We start from the raw sequence: 18,362 nt of genomic DNA, 5'->3' as shown, positions 1-18,362 counted from the left end.
GCAGCCTCCCCGGGTCCCGCACCGGGGCAGATTTGCCGGGTTTCTGCGGGCAGAAGGACCACACCGGAGCTGGATGAACATGGTGAGTCACTGGCAGCGCTGCCCCTGGCCCCGGGATGGGCACCAGCCCCCCGCACACTCCGTGCCCGGCCGTGCTCCGGGCCCGGAGCGGTTCTGAGAGGATGGGACAGCCCAAGTCCACAGAGCTGCTGCTCCCCGGCCTTGGCAGCAGCCAGGGAAGGGTTTTCCCCCTGTTTCTCACACCCCGCCGTGGCTGGATACAGCACTTGGGTACCCCCACGAGCTCCTGCTCCCACAGTTCTGGGGCTGCCTTCCCCTCTCCCGGCCCCGGGAGCAGACAAGCAAGGCAGTGTCCCCCCTGCCGAGGGGAACAGGCCCTTCTGAAATGTCTCATCCCATCCCTCGAGAAGGGGCTGGTTCCTGGGCACTGCCTGGGTGATTGCCAGGCCCTGCCACCCCCCAGTGCAGCTCGCAGCGCGACACTGCCGGTCCCTCTGGTCGGCACAGGGGACACACCTGTGCAGGAAAAGCCATGGCCACCAAACCCCAGCCTGGCATGCAGTCCCTCCTTGGGAGGGAGATGCTTCCCTGAGAGGGCAGGTACCTATGACCAAGCTCGCCGGGCACTGTAAAACCCTCCAGCAGAAGCACACTGGGACATCAACCCCTTCAGGGTGGGGAACTCACTCCCCACAGCGTCTACACACATCCACGGGTTAAATCCCCACAGCCAAGGAGTCACCCTCGGAATCTGATCACCCCACGAAGCTTGGTTTGGTGAAGGAACATCCCACCTGCTCCTGAGGGAGGGATGAAACCCAGCTCAGCACACCCTGCAGCCCCCCAGCACGGCTTCCCATCTGGCGAGGGGTGAAGAGGTTCATCGGAACCCCACGGCTCTTGGGCCGGCACTGGCACAGCCTGAGCCTGCAGTGGCCGTGGACACCAAGCGCTCCGAGAGAGCACAGCAAGGGAGCTCGGTTAGTTTCGGTAGCATTGAGCTCTGCAGGGAGTCATGTGCCTCCACTCCACGCAGGAGCGGGCATGGCTCTCGCCTTGCTTTGGATTTAACCAGTGCAGCTCCTGCTCATGGTGTGGGTTTGAGAGGAGTCATGGTGAGGCAGCTCCAAGCTCTGAATCCCATTGAAACAGAAGTTCGTGGGCTGAAGAAAATGCAAGAAAAACCCCAAAAAACCCTAATAATCACCTATCTCATCTGCATCAGCACCAGACCTGGTGTCTTGGAAAGGAGCCCAGTGCTGGATGATGTGATGGGGACAAGTGTGGGTAGTGTGGGGACAGGCAGGGGCAGCCGTGCTGCTGCAGTGGGGCCTGGAGCATCCATCATGACCTGGGACCGTTCCTGCAGGGAACCGTTAGGATCCCATTATCCAGGTGGTGCCCAACCCAGGCCCATGGTGACACAGGAGGTCAGCATGAGGAAGGACCGGCCCCACGTTCCCTGGGCTGGCTGTACTGAAGATGTTGGTGCAGCATTACAAAACTCCCAGGCCTTCGGGAGCTTTTCCCTTCTCCGCAGAGAAGCGCCTCAGGAGGGGCAGCCGAGGTGGGAGATGCAGGACCCAGGTTCCCTTCCCATCCTGCCCTCCTGCTCCCAGCAGCTCCCTGCCACCAGGAAACAGGCTCTGCACCCCAGGAGCTGAGCAGAGCCCATCCAGGGGTGGAGAATTTGGCACAAGCTGCCCACACTCGGCACAGGCGCCGGCTGGGCCTGGCTTTAGGAGAAAGGCTGCTGGCATTTCCTCAAAGACCCAGACACCAACATGCTGGGACACAGCCACATGGCACCAGGCAGGATCCAGTCCTCCCCGGCACAGGTCACTTCTTGTTCCCAAAACTGGCAGCCCAAGCCATGCGGCAGGGCCACAACAGCGAGGCACCGTCTCCTGGCACACACAGCCAGCCTGCCTTTGTGAGCTAACCCAGGGATAATGGCTTGGCACTTGCTGTAAAATCCTGCTGGAAGAGCGTGTGTGCATGGCTAAACATGCCCTGGCACCGTGACCCGGGCAGGGAGGGCTCAACTCTCCTCTGACCTGCTGAGGGCTGGCACAGCCCCCTTCAGCTGTGCCACATCCCCAGTGCCCCCACAGCGCCCTGCCAAGCCCCAGCCTCTGAGCCCTGGCATGGCACAGGGACCTCTGCTCTCATTTGAGGTGACAAACACCATCATCTCCAGACCCGTGCTGCTCTTGAAGTTCAGCAGTTGGAGCAAAGGCTTCCAAATCCCAAACCCTCCTGGATCGTGCACCTGGATCTGTGGGTTTATCGCAGCGGGTTTAACCTTCCTTACCTCTGTCCATGCAAAAATCTTGTCTTACCTGTGGTGGCACAGTCCAGAAGCAACAGCAAAGGAAAAGAGCTGACTGGGACTGGCGGGGCATGGAAGGGACCAGGCTCAGTGGAGCAGGAACCCTTTTCCAAATGGCTGCTTGGTGGCACGGCACAACCGGGGCTGGAAAGCACGGAGCAGACACCTCCAGCGCCCACCTGAACCTTCCCAAAGGGGCTCTGGGCTTCAGCCCATCCACCAAGCACAGGCTCACAGCACCTGCCCTCCCATTGCCGGGGGTTTCTCGTAGAAGGGATTGTCACAGGAGGATAACTTTGAGGAGCTCAAGCGGATCAATGCCTGACTCATGCCCACTCCAGCCCTGGCTGTGTTTACCTCGTGTCCTAGCAGCAGCACAGCTCCCTCCCTCTCCCTCCCTCCCTCCCTCCCTCCCCGCCCTGGCAGTGCTGGTTCCCCTGGCTCGGGCTGGTTCCTCCGGTGCTCCTGCAGCCCGTGGAGAGCACTCGGGCTGTGCCACCCCGGTTCTGATCCTACTGAAGACACAACCCCGTTGTGACATGCCCGTGTGCCGCAGCCCTGCAGGCATGTGTATTTTGACTCAGGGTTTCTCGGCACATCAGACAGCGCCTCTTTTGCAACATCTGTGACTTTTTAAGCCTCTGGTGTGTTAATGGCAGTAACTCTACACCATTGAGAGCCAGTTACTGGAATTGCACAGGTGGTGTCTATGGGAACAGGGCAGCAGGTGACCGCAGAGCCAGGCGTTGTCACACAGGACGTGCCACCCCCATTCCCAGCAGCTCTAAAGCCACCTCTGATGGAGGCTGGGGCAGTTTCCCTGCTGCCCTCCCAGGACTGTGAGCTCACCATGGGCTGGCTATCCACACTCCAACACACCCTTCCACCTCCCAGCTGCTTTTTGGCTGCTGTTTCAGCTCATAACTGGTTTTCCCCTCTGCTTTGCAGGACTCGGCCTTGGAGCGGCTCAACGGCAGAGGTAACACCTGTGGGAGCTGGGAGAGATGAGTGGTGCCAGGCTGAGCCCAGCCACGCAGGGCCACGCTCCTCTGTGTTGCAGATCCCTGCACGAGACCCAAATCCTCCAGGGTGTCAGAGTCCTTCAAGCGGGTCGGGATCCTCGTCCTGGCCGTGGTGCTCACCCTCGCCTGCCTGGTCGCCATCGGGTTCCTGGGTACAGCTCCTGATCTCCTCTTCCCCTCCTTTCTCATGGCCACAGCCCAGCAAACGCAGACCCAGCTCCTTGCTGAGCCCCCCGTGCCAGCCCTGAGCCTGCCCAGGAGCTGGGGCTCTGTGCTGAGCCCCCCTCTCCCTCTAGTGAAGATTTACCTGGACCACCACTACCTGTTCTGCAAGCAGCCCCTGAAGCTGGTGCCGCTGAAGCAGGTGTGTGACGGGCAGCTGGACTGTCTGCAGGGCGAGGACGAGGCCAACTGTCCCCAGTGGGTCCCCGAGGGGCCACCAGCCAGGGGTGAGTGCAGGACACCCCTGCAGAGCTCTGGGGGCTGGGCTGCTGCAGCCCCCTGTGCCAAAGCTGACTTTGTGTCTGCCTCCAGCCCGCGTTTCCAAAGACAGATCCATCCTGCAGGTGCTCAACAGCAACACTGGAGCCTGGTCCTGTGTGTGCCACGACCACTTCACCCCGGCGCTGGCCAGGGCCGCCTGCGAGCAGATGGGCTACAGCAGGTACCCGGCTGCTCCCCCTGCTTCACCTGCCCCTCTCCCTTAAAAGCTCTTCTGGAGCGGGGCTCTGCTTATCTGCAAAGCACTCAGAGCTCTGCACTAATGGTTTCAGTCCATCCCCAGCACGCAGAGCACTCTGTGAGTCCCCAGGAGCTGGCTCGGAGCCCTGGCAGCCTCCTGTGAGAGCAGAGTGCCGTGCCCCACTCTGTCACAGCCCACGGGCACCCTGCCCTGCTCCTGCTCTCCCTCCATCCCCCCTACCTGCAGCCCTGCCCTCCCCAGAGCAGCCCAGGGTCTCCCTGCCAATACAGCTCATCTGAGGAGGAGGCTCAGGGCCCTGCACTTCCCTTTTAAGATGGGTTCTGGTGTTTGAGCCACTGTAGGAGCCCAAACTGAGCCAAACCTGGTGTTTTCCAGGCCCAAAAAGTCATTGGTTGAGGCTTTGAACAGAGTTCCCAAATGTCACAGCAGCAGGGACCCCCTGAGTTCTCCCAGAGCCAGCTGCTCACCCCTCTGCATTGCAGGGAACACTCTCCCCTCCTTCAGTTGCTCCTGTCCCTGGTCCTGGGCTCAGTGTCCCGGCCTTCCAGGGCTCTGACATCCCCACTTTGGCATCCCTGTCCCGAGGAAGCCCCTTTTTGCTGTGGGATCCAGGCTCCCGAGGTGCTGGGGCTCCAGTGCCTGTCCTCCCCCACACCTGAAGCCCTGTCCCCCCGTGTCTTCCAGCACCCCGACTTTCCACGGAGTGGAGGTGGGTGCGGAGCAGCTGCCACCTCCCTACGAGGTCGTGCTGAGCAATGGGAGCATCCAGGTGCTTGAGCCGGGCAGGTGAGTGGGGAGGGTGTGGGCCCCAAGCAGGAGCCTGTGGTGCCTGGCAGAGGAGCCAAATCCAGCTCTTTTCCTTCCTCTTGCAGGAAATGCCTCTCGGGGTTGGTTGTGTCACTCTTCTGTTCCAGTAAGTACCACGGTGGTGGCTGCACCTTGCGGGCTCTGGGGCCTCGCCCTGCTCCAGGTCCTCGCTCCTGGCACGGCCCAGTGGGAGCGTGGCTCCATCCCAAACCCATCCCGCAGTGTTTGCGCGAGGAAAGCTGGATTTAATTACTGCTAACCTCGTTAAGGCAGCACAAACCTCCCAGAAACAAAACTCCTAAGGGAGGCTTACCCAGCTGCCTGCCTGGCTTTACTTTTACCGGCGAATTACCCTGATTAAACTAATTATCCTGGGGGGCTGGACCGGGCAAGGGATGGCTGGATCCCTTCCAGCAAGCCTGGGGATGAGGGGTGACAGCAGTGCTGTGGGCATGAGGCACGCTGGCCACACTCCTGTCCCTGGGAGCCTCCGTTTGCTCTGTCCCAGCCAATGTGTCGCCTCACAGACTGCGGGCAGAGCGGGAGGACGCCGCGGGTGCTGGGGGGCAGCCCGGCTGCCATCGAGACGTGGCCCTGGCAGGTCAGTTTGCAGTACAGGAAGGAGCACATCTGCGGGGGCAGCATCATCGGGCCCGGCTGGGTCCTGACGGCTGCGCACTGCTTCAAGTGAGTGGGCACCTCCCCGCTGGGTCTGAGCTGTGTGTGGGTTCAGTGTCCTGTGATTCCCAGTTTGCACAGGGCTCTGGGCCTGTCCCCGTGGGGGGACGAGCGGTGAGAGCGCTGTGTGTGCGCAGGAACAACCCCATCATCCAGAGCTGGCGCGTGAAGGCCGGCTCCGACCTCCTGTCGGGCGCTGCCACCTTCGCCGTGGAGAAGGTGTTCCTGGCAGAGGTGACACCCGCGTCCCCCAAGGACAATGACATCGCCCTGGTGAAGCTGCGTTCTCCTGTGCATGACACAGGTGAGCCTGGCAAAGCCCTCCTGTGGCAGGAGTCACCGGTGTCCCCTGATGGCACTGGCATGTGGGCTGGGAGGGTGATGCCCGGCATGGCAGCGTTCCATGGGCACCGAGTGCTGGGGCAGGAAGCGGGGTACCCGGCTGGTGGCTGTCCCCAGCCAGTCCGGGCCCCTTCCCTGTGAGCCCCCCCAGACATCTCTGTTCCAGACAGCACCAAGCCCATCTGCCTGCCCTATTTCGACGAAGAGCTGGTGCCGGGCACGCCCCTGTGGGTGATCGGCTGGGGCTACATGGAGGAGCACGGTGAGCGGCACAGCGTGGGGGTGACAGGGACAGGGCAGAGCCCCCCAGCACTGCTGGCAGGAGCAGAGGGGCTGGAGGGCTCCCTCCTCACCCTGAGAGGCTGTGGGTCACGCAGGGAAGCTGTCGGAGCGCCTGCAGCAGGCCGAGGTGCAGCTCATCGACAAGCGGAGCTGCAACCAGGCCGCCTACCACGGCGATGTCACCGACAGGATGCTGTGTGCCGGCCTGCCCCAGGGCGGCGTGGACACCTGCCAGGTGGGGGCCCGGGCTGGACACGGGGGTGGGTCTGTACCCATCCATGACACGGCTCCTCTGAGGGAGGAGCTGTATGGGAACGGCTGCTGTGAGCAGTCAGGTGTGCAGGGCCATCCTGAGGGTCTGTCCTTCACAGGGGGACAGCGGCGGGCCCCTCCTGTACTCGAGCGGGCACTGGCAGGTCGTGGGCATTGTCAGCTGGGGCCAGGGCTGTGGGACCCCCAGCACGCCCGGCGTCTACACCAGCGTCCGTGCCTACCTCGACTGGATCTACGCCGTCCGCAGGGTCAGTGCTGTCCTGCTCGAGGGGCAGAGGCGGCTCCCTTCAGCTGAGCTGCCTCCTTAAGGACACAGCTACTTTCCTCTTGGTTTTGGCTGTGCTTTCAAAGCTTTCAATTCCTTCTGTGCCTCTCTCTCCTTGCAGTCGGAGCTCTGAGACCTGCGGGAACAAGACACTCTTCGTCCCGAGCCTCCCTTCCCATCCCTCTGCCCTTGCTCTGGCAGCAACAGGGACACAGATCTCTGGCCACGGAAGGTGAGCAGAGGCTCCCAAACCATCGCTGGCAGCTGTGATTTAGGGCGCCAGAGCCCAGCCAAGGAGGCAAAGGGTGACTCGGAGTGACAGCCGCTGATCCCATGAAGGAATCTCACCAGCTCAAGCTCCCTTCCGGAGAAAGATTAATTTATTGCCCTGTGCTGACCCTGCTGTGGCAGGGTGGCTCCTGGGGGGCCAAGCTGCTGTGAGCTCACTCCTGTTGTACAGAGAGAAATTATGTTTGATGTTAGAGCGTTCCCCTATTCCCATTAAAGGAAAGGATTTGTTTTTTCATACAGCCTCCCCAGCCTTTGTCCTGCTTCCTCACAGGGTTATTTTTACCCAGCTGCCCCCCCAAACCTAAACAGACACCCCAGACACTCACAGCAACCCCAAACCACAGCGAGTTTCTCTAGTAAACGTAAACTTTATTTCATTCAAGGCAAAGCTAACTAAACCTCTACAGTGCAAAGATGTGCTGTAAGTCATCACACAGCCCGGCGCGCACACACCCCGTGCTCACACACAGGTTCCTCTCACACAGCTTTACATCTGCTTGGACACACACACGTGCCTGTGGCAGCACACTCTCCCGGGGGGGCCCTCTCCCCGAAATGCCCCGGAAAGCCTCTGCAGCCCCCCCAAAGCCCCGGTGACAGCAGGGGCCCCACCGGTGCTGGCACAAGCCCCCGAGGCAGCCCGCTCCCCCGGAGCACCCGTGTGCACATGGAGTCACATTCCAAAAACTGCTTATGTGGACTTTTCCCATCAAGCCAGAGGAGTAATCCATGCATAGTGCAGCATTGCATATCCGGCGGGAAGTGGAGCTGCGTCCACTCACCGGCTAAAAAAGGCCAACAGGTTAGGACAGCTAAAAATAGTTCTTTAAAAAAACTCCCTTCCTCCCCTCGCTGTCCTCCCCCACGGGAGGGCTCCTCCAAGGGCGGGCCGGGGGTCTCTCGGGGTGACTGGGAGGTTTCACAGGTGGCAGTGGTGTGTCACAACACCTGGCACCAGAGCGCCTTCCTCCCCGGCATGGTGGCAGAGCCGTGCAGGGCACCTCACACCTCCTGAGAGGTAGCTCAGATTCTCTGTCCCCAGCTTACAAATGGGGACACTGAAGCACAGAGAGGTCAAGTGATTGGCCTGAGGGTCCCACAGACCATCAGAGAGAAGATCAAGGTCTCGACTCCTACATGTCTGTCTTAGCAACAGCCAAGGGAACCTGCCTGGGGCCAGGTGCCTGTCCCTGTCCCTTGTCCCGAGCACACAGCTCTGCTCCAATGGGTGCCCCTGAGCCCAGCCTGGGGTGACCAGCCCGCTGTGCACCAGTATCTCCAGAGAAGGTAGCACCCAGCCTTTCCTTGTTCACCTTGGCCACCAAATCCTTGCCTACCTCCCACTCCAGCACCTCTGCCAGGGCACAAGCCCCCACAGCAAGTCGTGGCTCAGCTGCGAATCCCAGTTTACTGTGGGGACGGGGGAGCTGCCTGTCCTGCAGCTTCACTGTCAGACACCCACAAATTGGAGAAATAGGGAACAAATCACATTTTAAAGGACATTGACAAGCTCATTTGTAGCTCTCTCACTTCGTGTCTCACATCCTTGTGAGTCCACTCATGAAGACCCCCCGGCTTTCTGCAGCACCCCTCACCCCAGAGCACTTCACCATCGTTAGCCAAGGACCCCTCACACCCACCCCGTGAGGTAGAGCAGTATTATTGTCCCCATTTTACAGATGGGGAAACTGAGGCATGGAGAGGCAGAGCAACTTGCCCAAGGTTGCCCAGTGGGCCGGTGGCACAGCCCTGGCCCGGCTCCCCTCGCCAGGGCTCGGCTGTGCTCCCTCCCTGCGTGGCCATGGACGCCACGGTGAAAGGGAAACGCAAGTGGCTGCTTTCCCCCTGGAATCTCATACAAAAATATCCACGTAACGCGTTCAGCCTTGGCACCAGCATCAAAAGCATCGCTGCTCTGAGTGCCGAGCTCCAGAGAGAGGGGAGGGGGCGGCACAAAGCCGGGGAGCGCTGCCAGGATGGCTGCCTGGGGAGAAGCACCCCTGCTCCCAGGGATGGCCCTGCACGGAGACAAAGCCAGTGTGAAATGTAGCATCCCCCCCTATCGCGGGCCAGCAGTGACCCTGGGACACGGCCAGCCGCCCAGCCTGCTGTGGGAAGGACCGAGGCACAACCAGGGTCTCTCACGGATTTGGTTCTCCATTGTGCTTAACACAGCCCTGCTTCCTCCCGTGCTCCTGTGCCACTCCATCTGCACGGCCAGCTCGGAGCATCCTTGCCCTGCTCCAGAAACCTTTCCGACGAAGCAGGAGCTCCCAGCCACCTCAGGTCAGCATCGCCAGCACCCCACCGTGCCACCCTCCGGGCACGCCGGGACCCCCGCTGGCCCAGCACCCGCCCCCCGGCCCCGGCCCCCGCCCTACCTGCCCGGCACCCTCCTGCCTGTGCTCTGAGCGGAGCCGGCGGCTCCGTCTGCCCCAGCAGCCTCCCAGTCCGAGTCCGCGAGAAGCTCCCAGTCCCCCCGGCAGCCGCAGCCTTCTCCGAGAAGCAGTGCAGGTTGCAGGCACGTGTGTAATAGAAACATGTCTCAAGCGTTGGCAGTTCGGAAAGAAAACAAAAGGGGAAGGCTCGTCCCCTGCCCGGGCTCCCGCGGCGGGGCGGGGCGGGCTCGGGGCGCTGCTGCTTCGTTCATGCCTTTGGTGGTGCTTTTTGTTCCGCCTTGGAGCCGGCCAGGCCGTTCTCGGTGTTGTCGTTCCCTGACGAGCTCACCAGACACTCCTTCCTGCACGGGGAGAGCACACGGCCAGCTGGCAGCCCCTGTCCCCCGGCCCCGCTCACCGCGACCCCGCGGCAGCAGCCCCGCACTCACTTCCCGTCCTGCATCTTCTTGATGATGAACAGGACCACCCTCTTGATGAGCATGAAGAGGATGAGGAGGCCGATGAGCCCCCCCACCACGCCCACGATGATGAGGGTCACAGTGTTGTCTGTCTCCACCACTGCGAGAGAGAAGGTGCTGAGGGGGCTCGGGAGGGGAGCAGGGAGCTCCCAGCTGCACATCCCACCCCAAAAAGCCATCACCCCCTCCACCCGAAGGCCCCACGAGGCCTCCAGGGATGTCAATCACCTCCATGCATCACCACAACTGTGAGCCAAGGAGGCTGTCACTGTGTGTTGGCATTTCCACCAGCCCAGTGCCACCCCAGTGCCCTGGCCAGCACTCACTCTTATGGACCACGGTGAGGAAGATGGTGGCATTGTGCTGGGCGTTCTTCTCCTTGGGGTTCTTGACATGGCAGGTGTACTTGCCAGCATCGCTGAACTCCACGTTGTTCAGGACGATGGAGATGTTGTTGTCCTTCTTGGTGGTGGAGCCGACAAACTCCACGCGCGGGTTGTGCTGGATGACGGTGGGCTCCGAGGCTTTGTTCTTTATCTTGCCATGGTAAATCTGCAGAGGCGGGGAGGCAGGATCAGCTGGGTGAGGGAAAGGCTCACATCCTCCTCAGGGTGCCCAGACTCAGCTCTGCACGCACAGACACCCGTGCCAAATGTCCCATTACACCCCATTAAAGCAGGAATGGCCGTGGAGAGGAGCCTGATGCGCATCCTGCTGGGAAGCAGCAGATCCAACCTGTCCTGAAGTAATGGAACAGACTATGCAAAAAATGGGAGATCCCTAGAAGCGAGCTCTTTTGCTGGCCAGAACTGCTCCAAACCAGCCGTCCTGCTGAGGAATTGAGGAGCCAAATATTCCCAGCAGGAAGCAAACCTGTACAGAACCTTTCATATTTCAGAGCAAGCGAAGGAGGAGGAAATGAACCATATTTTGCCCCAAGTGCAGATTTGCACCTGAACAGCCAATTTATGAAAACAAATGAGCCTGTGGGCAGCAGCAAACCTAGAACAGCTTTGTGCCAAAAGCACGGATGTTCTGGGGTATTTGAGTCACCCCGTTTGCACAGCCCTGTCCCCCCCAGAGCTGGTGGCACTTGGAGAGAAGGGCATCCTGCACGAGGAGAAAGGGAACAGCGAGAACTGCAGTGCCCGGCTGTGCTGGGGAAGCACAAAAGGACCTGCCAGGAAAGCAGAGGCAGAGCCCAGAGAGCCACCCACCAGCTCTGTCGAGTTGAAATACCATGTGAAGACCAGGTCCTGGAAGCCTATGCAGGTGGTGAAGGTGCAGGGCAGCAGGACATTGGAGTTATTCAGAGCCATCACCGTGTTGGTCTTCCCCACTGACACCTCCAAGGCGAAGGCGATGGCGAAGACGTGCAAACCTGGCAAGGAGAGGGGAGGAGAGAGTGAGGCCATGGGTTTGTCACCCCTCGTCCCCTTTGGCACACCAGGCTGCCATGGCAGGAGCAAAGGTGTCTGTCCCCAGCCCCAGAACTGCTCGGTGACAGAGGGGACCTGCTCCTGCAGAAACTGGGGCTGGGTCACCCACAGAGACAGCGCAGGTTCAAAGGGAACCAGAATATCCCCACGAATAAAGCGTGCAAATGAGAGCCCTGATTTGCATGTTATCCACAGGCCTCCAGCTAGACCTTCAAGGGGGAGAAGAAAGCCAAAGCGAAGCAGAGCTCTGTTCTTCAGGCGGGAGCTGGAGCAGTAATTAGCGTGGCTGTCCTGGCCGCCTGCCACCCGCTCGCCCTCCCGCAGCCCTGCCCGGCCCTCCGGAGCAGCCCCTCACGCCCGGGAGCCGAGAGCCCGGGCTCCCTCTGGAGCTGCCAGATGACCTTCAAACTGCAGGATGCAGCTCTCCCTCTCCTCGCCTCCCCACAAGCAGGGAGAGAGGAGCAGGTAGGAGCCCAGCTGCAGCTGAACGCTCCTGGGGTGCAGGGACTGGCATTGCACTGGGCTGGGCCACCACTGTCCCCACAGATCCTCTCTGGGGGCACAGGGATGCTCTGGTCCTGGCCAGAGAAGCAGCCCCGCTCCCCATCCCCATCCCACCACGGCCCCATCCCGTTGGTGCGATGTGGCACGGCTAAGATGTGACACGGCCCAGCAAAACACTGTCCTTCCCTTTCCCGGACCTCAGCCACCCCTGCAGAGCTTTCCCTGGGCACAAAATCCAGGGGACACAGCTTTTTCCATGGCTACAAGCTGATTCCCAGCTGCCCCAACACCTCAACTCAGACACGCTGCCCTCAGTCTGGGATTCACCTCTCTCTGCAGCCGCCTCAGCTGCTGATTTATTCTCCCACACAAGCCAGTGCTAACAACTCCCCAGGCACATCACAGCCGGAGCCAAGCCCGGGAGCCCTGCATCCTGGGCTCCAGGCCCTGCTGCAGTGCTGCATTGCAAGCACTGCAGGCGAGGAGTTATTTAACTTTACACAGAAGCACTCCTCATTTTGCTCGAGAGGCCGGAGCTAACGTCAGGGAGTGGTTCCCGGCAGATGGAATCTCCTGCAGTTGTCAGGCTTGAAGAGCAGCCCTGGGGATGCTACAGAGGGGACTTCATAGGCAGGAAGTTGTCCCCCTGGAGCAGGAGTTGGCAGAGGGATGCCTGGCTCTGCAGGTATGTCTGAGCCTGCAGCGTGCTGCAAGCGGACACTCACTCACAGGAAAGATGATTCCTTGCAGCTTGTAACACTTTAAATCCTGTCTGCCACCCTTAGAACGCAATCTGGATTGAATGTGTGGGGTAAATCGAGGCTGACTTGTTCCTGTCATCCTGTGCTCTCAGGAAGACAAAATTGATACGTTACCACTAAATAAAGCACCGAGGAAAACACGCTGGGGAGCACTGACTGAACCTGCCACGCACCAGCTCTCAGCGCTGCTTCTCCATACACGCCCAAAGCTGATGCACTTTGCACCACCAACCCCCCAGCCTTCAGGGCCACTCCCTGGGGGCTCCAGGCTCCCTCCCGTTGCCTGCGGGCACCAGCGGTTCCCAAAACACAGCCCAGGGAAACGGGGAGCGGCCACTCCTGCTGCTGCCAGAGCCTTGGCTGCCCGCGCTTTGCTCTTGCCGAGGGTGAGCCCCCCACAGTGAGGGGGCTCGCTGTGCTCCCCCAGGACTGCCATCTGTGGGAAAGCTGCTCTAGGAAAACTTTCACTGCCCATAAAAGTCAGCGTGACATCCTGGCGCAGGCAGCAAGCCGTGCCTGGCAGGCTGGCCGGGCTCCTCTCCAGCGGGGATCAAAGGGAGGCGCTCCTTGGCCAGCCCGAAGCCAGGTACGGTGCGCTCTGGGACAGGACACACGGCCCGCACCCCTCCCATGGAAGGGGCTCTGCCGTGGCTCCCTGGTGCAGCCAGGAGCCCGCTGCCACTCCCTGCGGGGCACGGCATCCCCGAAACCTACAGAAACAGGGAGACCCGCCCCGCACTCCCCTGCCCAGCGCCCTCTCCAGCTCCCAGCCCACCTGAGCGACCCGTGGCACCAGGTTCCCACCTCCACGCCCTGGACCACAGATCCTCGAGTGGTCTCAAGCGTGTCCGAGTCTCTCCTACCACCCCTCTGCCAGCCCTGGTGCTGGCACCCAAATCTCGCAGGGGGTCAGGTACTTACATGAATTTTTGTGTCTCCAGCACCCTTAAACTTAAGAACTATGCCCTCTAAAACGCATCCCACAGGAGTTCCCCAGCAGCTGAGCGCTGCACAGCCAGCCCTCGGTTCCAGGCTGACATGAGGATGACCCACGGGAGCAGGAGTGCAGCGGGTGCGTGAGGCCGATGCAGGTGGCTGGAGCCTGCCCCAGGTGTGCAGTGGGGAGGGGACGGCTGCCAGCCCCTCCCCGCACCCTGTGGCAGGGGATCTCGGGCATCCCTGGACACAGGGCTGGGCATCATGCTCCAAGCAGCGGCCCTGCAGCGCGGGTCGTTCTCCGCGCCAGGGACAAGCACATGCGAATGGTTGTTGTACCAAATGAACTGTAAGACAATGACCTGTCGGCGGGCGTGCTGGCGCTGAAGCAGTGCACGGCCTCCCCGCGGCCATCCCCCGGTCCCGGGCAGGCAGGCAGCGCGGTCCCCGCTCGCCGGGCAGCGCAGGAGCGGGGCAAAGCGGGGTGCAGCCGCAGTGCTCGCAGGAGAAGCGCTGGCGACGGGAGCGCCGGTGCGGGCAGGGCAGGGGCTGGAGCCGGGACTTCGGAGCTCGGGCTCGGCTGCGAAGTCACCTTGGCCAAGTGACTTATCCCCGGCGCTCCGGACCGTCCGTCTGCAGAGCGGAGAGCGGCGTTAGCGCCCGCGGGCGGCATCCCCGGGCGCGGCGGGCGGGGTGCAGGGGCTGGGCGCGGAGCGGGGTTCCCCCGCCTCGGGCTGCCGCGGGTCCCCGGGGCAGGGTCCCCGCCGGGAAGCCGGGGTGGGGGGACACAGGACGCGGGCGGTACCCGGAGGGGTCCCCGCAGCCCCCCGCGCCCCTTACCCAGGAGCGCGGCCAGCAGGCGCGGCGCGGCGCGGCGGCGAGCGGCGGGCGAGCCCGGGGCCATGGCTGCAGCGCGGGGCGGTGCGGAGCGGAGCGGAGCGGAGCGGTCCCTGCTGCCCGCAGCGCCCGGCTCTGGCCGCCCCCGCGGAGGGCGAGCGGCGCCGGGCGGGGCCGCGCCGGGCGGGGCCGCGCTGAGCCCTCCTCCGCGCTCCTCCGCGCTCCTCCGCGCTCCTCCGCATCCCCCCGCGCATCCCCCCTCGCTCCCCCGCCCCGCGCATCCGCCCGCCCGGGGGATCAGGGAGCGCTCCCTGGGCCGGGGCAGTGACGGTCCCCCTGTGCTCGGCACGGATGCAGCCGCACCCCGAATTCTGGGTGCAGTTTGGGGCCCCTCGAAAGAAGGAGATTGAGGTGCTGGAGTGTGTCCAGAGAAGGGGCTGGAGCACCAGTCGGAAGAGGAGAGGCCGAGGGAGCTGGGGGCTTTTAAACTGGAGAAAAGGAGGCTCGAGGGGACCTTCTCGCTCTTGTCAAACTCCTTGACAGGAGGGTGGAGCCAGGTGGGGGTCGGGCTTTTCTCCCAGGTGACAAATGACAGGACAAAAGGAAACGGCCTCAAGCTGTGCCCGGGGAGATTTGGGTTGGATATTAGGGAAGATTTCTTCACTGAAAGGAAGGATTGTCCAGCCCTGGCACAGGCTGCCCAGGGCAGTGGTGGAGTCACCAACCCTGGAAGAGTTCAAAAAACACGTGTCCGTGGCACCTGAGGACATGGTTTAGTGATGGCCTTGGCAGTGCTGGGTAAATAGCTGGACTTGATCTCAGAGGTTTTTTCCAACCTCAGCAATTCTGTGGTGGCCTGCAAACACTGGACTGGTGTTGCCCTGGGCCACCTTGGGAAGAGGCCAAAGTGCCACTATGGCCGGTGGCTTCCCAGGACAACAAAACAGGACAAGGCTGGGGCTCAGCTCTCATTCGGGGCACCTCTGCAGTGTGACACCGGGTGTCCCTGCCCTCCATCCCCAAGGCAGACAGCAGACACGGGTGGGGATGCAGAGCCAGACCCCGATGGCTGCAGAGGGACCCGCCCGGCGCCAGAGGGAACGCTCTGAGAACTTACTTTTCTCACCGTGAGCTTGTTCCGGGATAATTGGCTGCACAAAAGTTCATGTCTCAGCAGCCTTTCCCTCGCCGTCGCATCCATTAGGCCTGCCCTCGGCACACCGCATCCCGACGGCGGCGGTGGGGGCCCTCCTAATGTAAGCCCGCGGGGCGTGGTGTGGGCAGGCAGAGCTTCACCTTCGTGCCCGGGTCCATTAGACAGCGAGCCCTGCGCAGGGAACAGCGTTTGCGGGAGGTGACGCATCCCAAAACAGGCACGGCGGGAAGGGGAGGAGGCGCTGCCACACTCCCGGAGCAGGCACGGCGCTGACTTTTTCTCTGGCCTGCAGTGACACGGGGCACACGTCCTGCCAAAGCTCGCCCCAGGGACCGGGCATGGCTTCCTCGAAGTGGATTGATTGGATTTTGGGTGTGAGAGCAGCTCACCTGCAGGGATGCTGCCTGCATGTCCAAGGTGCCACGACCTGTCACCTTCAGGGCACGATGAGGCTCCCCCTCCCCGTCCAGCCTCCTTTGCAGCAGCATGAAGCAGCAGGGAGGAGGGAAAGCAGGAGGCTTTGCAGGGCACGGGGACATCCCAGGGGAGCCTGAGAGGATGCCAGCAGTGCCTGTGGGCTGAGGCGTTAGGGCTGCAGAGCTGGCAAGAGAGGCAGGAAAAGTACAGGCGGAGCGGGCTAGGCAGCGCTGGCAGCCGGCGCTGCGGGAGCGGCGTGCACGGCTCTGCTGATGCAGCAGAAGGTGCCTTGGCGGGCGGCTGGGATGGATTCAGGGAGGGGATGGAGACAGGGAGCTGATGGATACAGCGAGGTGATGGATACAGCGAGGGGAGCGGAGCCGCAGGCACTGTGAGGAGACGGCAGGAGGAGCGCAGCGTTTGCTGGAGCATCACTAATTGTGAGAGGGCAGGCAGAGAGAGCCGAGGGGGTGGCGGGACGCCTGTCACCCCTGCAGGGGTGCCTGGTGGCTGCTGGGGCCAGAGGCACAGGTGCAGGTGAGTTTGAGGCCAGCATCCAGCACACAGGAGCACGGAGACCTGCAGCAGTGGGGACCTGGAACAGGAGCACCCCTACCCTGGTGCAGGGAAAGGTGTGCAGGAGCCCCTCCTGGGACACTCAGGTGCCTGTCAAGTTTGCTTCTGAAACGAGGGGTCAAGCTGGGACGGATTTGGCCAAACTGCCACTGGGAATCTCGCCAGCAGAGCCCTAAATGCTTCTGGAAGCAGGAAGGTTGGGAAACCTGGCTGCAAGGGTTGGCCAGTAAATACAGCGGAGCTGCTGTGGGTGCTGGCACCAACAGGGTGCACTGGGCAGGTGGCCACCCAGCTAGATCCATGCTGACATGGCCCGGCGGCCACGTCTCCCTGTTGAGCATCCCCGCAGAGCTGACAGCCTGGCATCCCCCTGCCCTCTCTCCTGCACGCCCGGGGCAGCTGTGCCCACGCAGCCCTGGGGCTGGGAGAGGGATGCTGGCTGTCACCAGCGCCTGATGGAGCTGTCACACTTGGCAGCTCCAGCCGGTCTCCTCGGCCGACTGATCCCGTGAGACATCTGCCACTGCCGCGGGCCTGGACAGGGCTCTGCTGTCCCCCAGCCCGGCCGCTGCCGTGGCCGGGAAGGGCACTGGCAGCAGCTGGCCCTGGGATTTCGGCAGGACGCAGATGTCCAGCGTGGGATCCGGGATTCCTGCGGCTCAGCGGAAACTTGTCCTGCTGAGTCCAGCACCAGGCGGCTGCGTCTGGTTTCAGGGAAGGCGAGCCCCCTGTGCTCGGACACTGTCACCTCCCTGGGGGACAGGAAGGAGGGCTCAGGTGTGCTGCCAGCTGGCTCACAGCCTGCCGGGGGGGCACTGTGGCTGCCTGTGTGCCCTCAGCCCCTCTCACCTTGCACTGGCGGAACTGGGAGGGTTAAAATGCCAGGCTGCTGCTCTCCGAGGAGGGCTCCTGCCTCCCTCCACGTGGGCACCGACCAGGTAGGGCTGAGCAGAGCAGTTGGGCTGCAGCTCCCAGCTCAATGCAGCAGGCGCAGCGCTGGCCCCGGCTGCCCTGGAGCATCCTGCCAGGGGCTGCCCCAGAAGGACACTCCCAGCCTCCTCCCAAACCTCCCCGAGCCAGACGATGCTGTGCTCCCGGACCCGGAGCAGGCAGAGCCCTCCTGCCGATGGAAGGGGAGGAGGAGGTGGCAACGCTGGAACAGAGCTTCCCATCAGCACGTTATGTTTACTGCAAGGTCCTCTGGCTGTGACCTTTAAAAGACAAGGTGGCCTGGCATCCCGGGAGCTGGCAGAGGGCAGGAGGCACCGCAGGGATCAGGCTCTGCAGGACTGTCCTGGCTGGGACGGACTCGCCGGGCTGGGAACTGAGCGAGAGGTCCCGGGCACAGACTGCGGGTGAGTACCTGGCTGCTTTTGTCATTCCAGCTCTCGGCTGCCTGCAGCTCTCCCTCGGAGCGGTGCTTTCCCCTCTCCCTGCCAGCGCTGCCGCTGCCTGCTCGTCCCCGCCCGCAGAGCCGCCTGCCCTCCGGAGCGCACAGGTTCCTCACCCCCCTCCACGGGCCCTTTAAACACGCGGGGGAAGAGCGGCCGTGTCCCCTGGCAGCCACTGCAGAGCATCTGCAAGAACCGCTGAGGCAACCCTGCTGTATCCCAGGAGAAAGTTTGTTCCTGACCCTGCACAGCCCGAGGCCACCTCCAATGAACCGTCCCCACTCTGTCCCCCCAGAGCTGCCCTTCACAGCCCTCACTGCCCCGGGCCTCACTGCCCCAGGCTGTTCCCTTTCCAGGTGCCCCCTCATTCCTTCCAGCCCCAGGAGCAGGGCGGCATTGCAGGGACTGTGGCTCTGGACTCTCCCTGAGACACCCCAGCAGTCCCCCGTGACTGCACAGGACCAGGCAGAGG

The 18,362-nt window shown here is 62.5% G+C and overlaps 2 protein-coding genes across 4 annotated transcripts; one reads left to right on the top strand and one right to left on the bottom strand.

Moving 5' to 3' along the window:
- TMPRSS4 (transmembrane serine protease 4) lies at nucleotides 1-7,251 on the top strand. Its single transcript, XM_048328641.1, has 13 exons — nucleotides 1-82; nucleotides 3,302-3,332; nucleotides 3,414-3,527; nucleotides 3,672-3,824; nucleotides 3,910-4,039; nucleotides 4,763-4,864; nucleotides 4,951-4,991; nucleotides 5,413-5,572; nucleotides 5,701-5,867; nucleotides 6,072-6,167; nucleotides 6,283-6,422; nucleotides 6,559-6,708; nucleotides 6,847-7,251. Exons 1-13 carry the CDS (start codon nucleotides 74-76, stop codon nucleotides 6,856-6,858), a joined length of 1,305 nt encoding a protein of 434 aa, XP_048184598.1. The 5' UTR covers nucleotides 1-73; the 3' UTR covers nucleotides 6,859-7,251.
- Nucleotides 7,252-7,364: 113 nt separating this feature from the next.
- Nucleotides 7,365-14,448, bottom strand: SCN4B (sodium voltage-gated channel beta subunit 4). 3 transcript variants are annotated; one of them, XM_048328634.1, is made up of 5 exons: nucleotides 14,354-14,448; nucleotides 11,091-11,254; nucleotides 10,200-10,425; nucleotides 9,844-9,973; nucleotides 7,365-9,756 (listed from the first exon to the last, which is right to left on the bottom strand). In XM_048328634.1, exons 1-5 carry the CDS (start codon nucleotides 14,415-14,417, stop codon nucleotides 9,663-9,665), a joined length of 678 nt encoding a protein of 225 aa, XP_048184591.1. In that variant the 5' UTR covers nucleotides 14,418-14,448; the 3' UTR covers nucleotides 7,365-9,662. The 3 variants fall into 3 exon arrangements, with proteins under 3 accessions (XP_048184591.1, XP_048184593.1, XP_048184594.1); XM_048328636.1 differs by lacking the exon at nucleotides 14,354-14,448 and adding an exon at nucleotides 13,876-14,149; XM_048328637.1 differs by lacking the exon at nucleotides 14,354-14,448 and adding an exon at nucleotides 13,499-13,846.
- Between the last annotated feature and the right edge of the window lie 3,914 nt (nucleotides 14,449-18,362).

This window comes from Corvus hawaiiensis, chromosome 25 (assembly GCF_020740725.1).
Source record: "Corvus hawaiiensis isolate bCorHaw1 chromosome 25, bCorHaw1.pri.cur, whole genome shotgun sequence".
Classification (NCBI taxonomy): Eukaryota; Metazoa; Chordata; class Aves; order Passeriformes; family Corvidae; genus Corvus; species Corvus hawaiiensis.
Note: the sequence above shows the minus strand (reverse complement) of the source record. Positions and strands in the feature narration are given on the sequence as shown.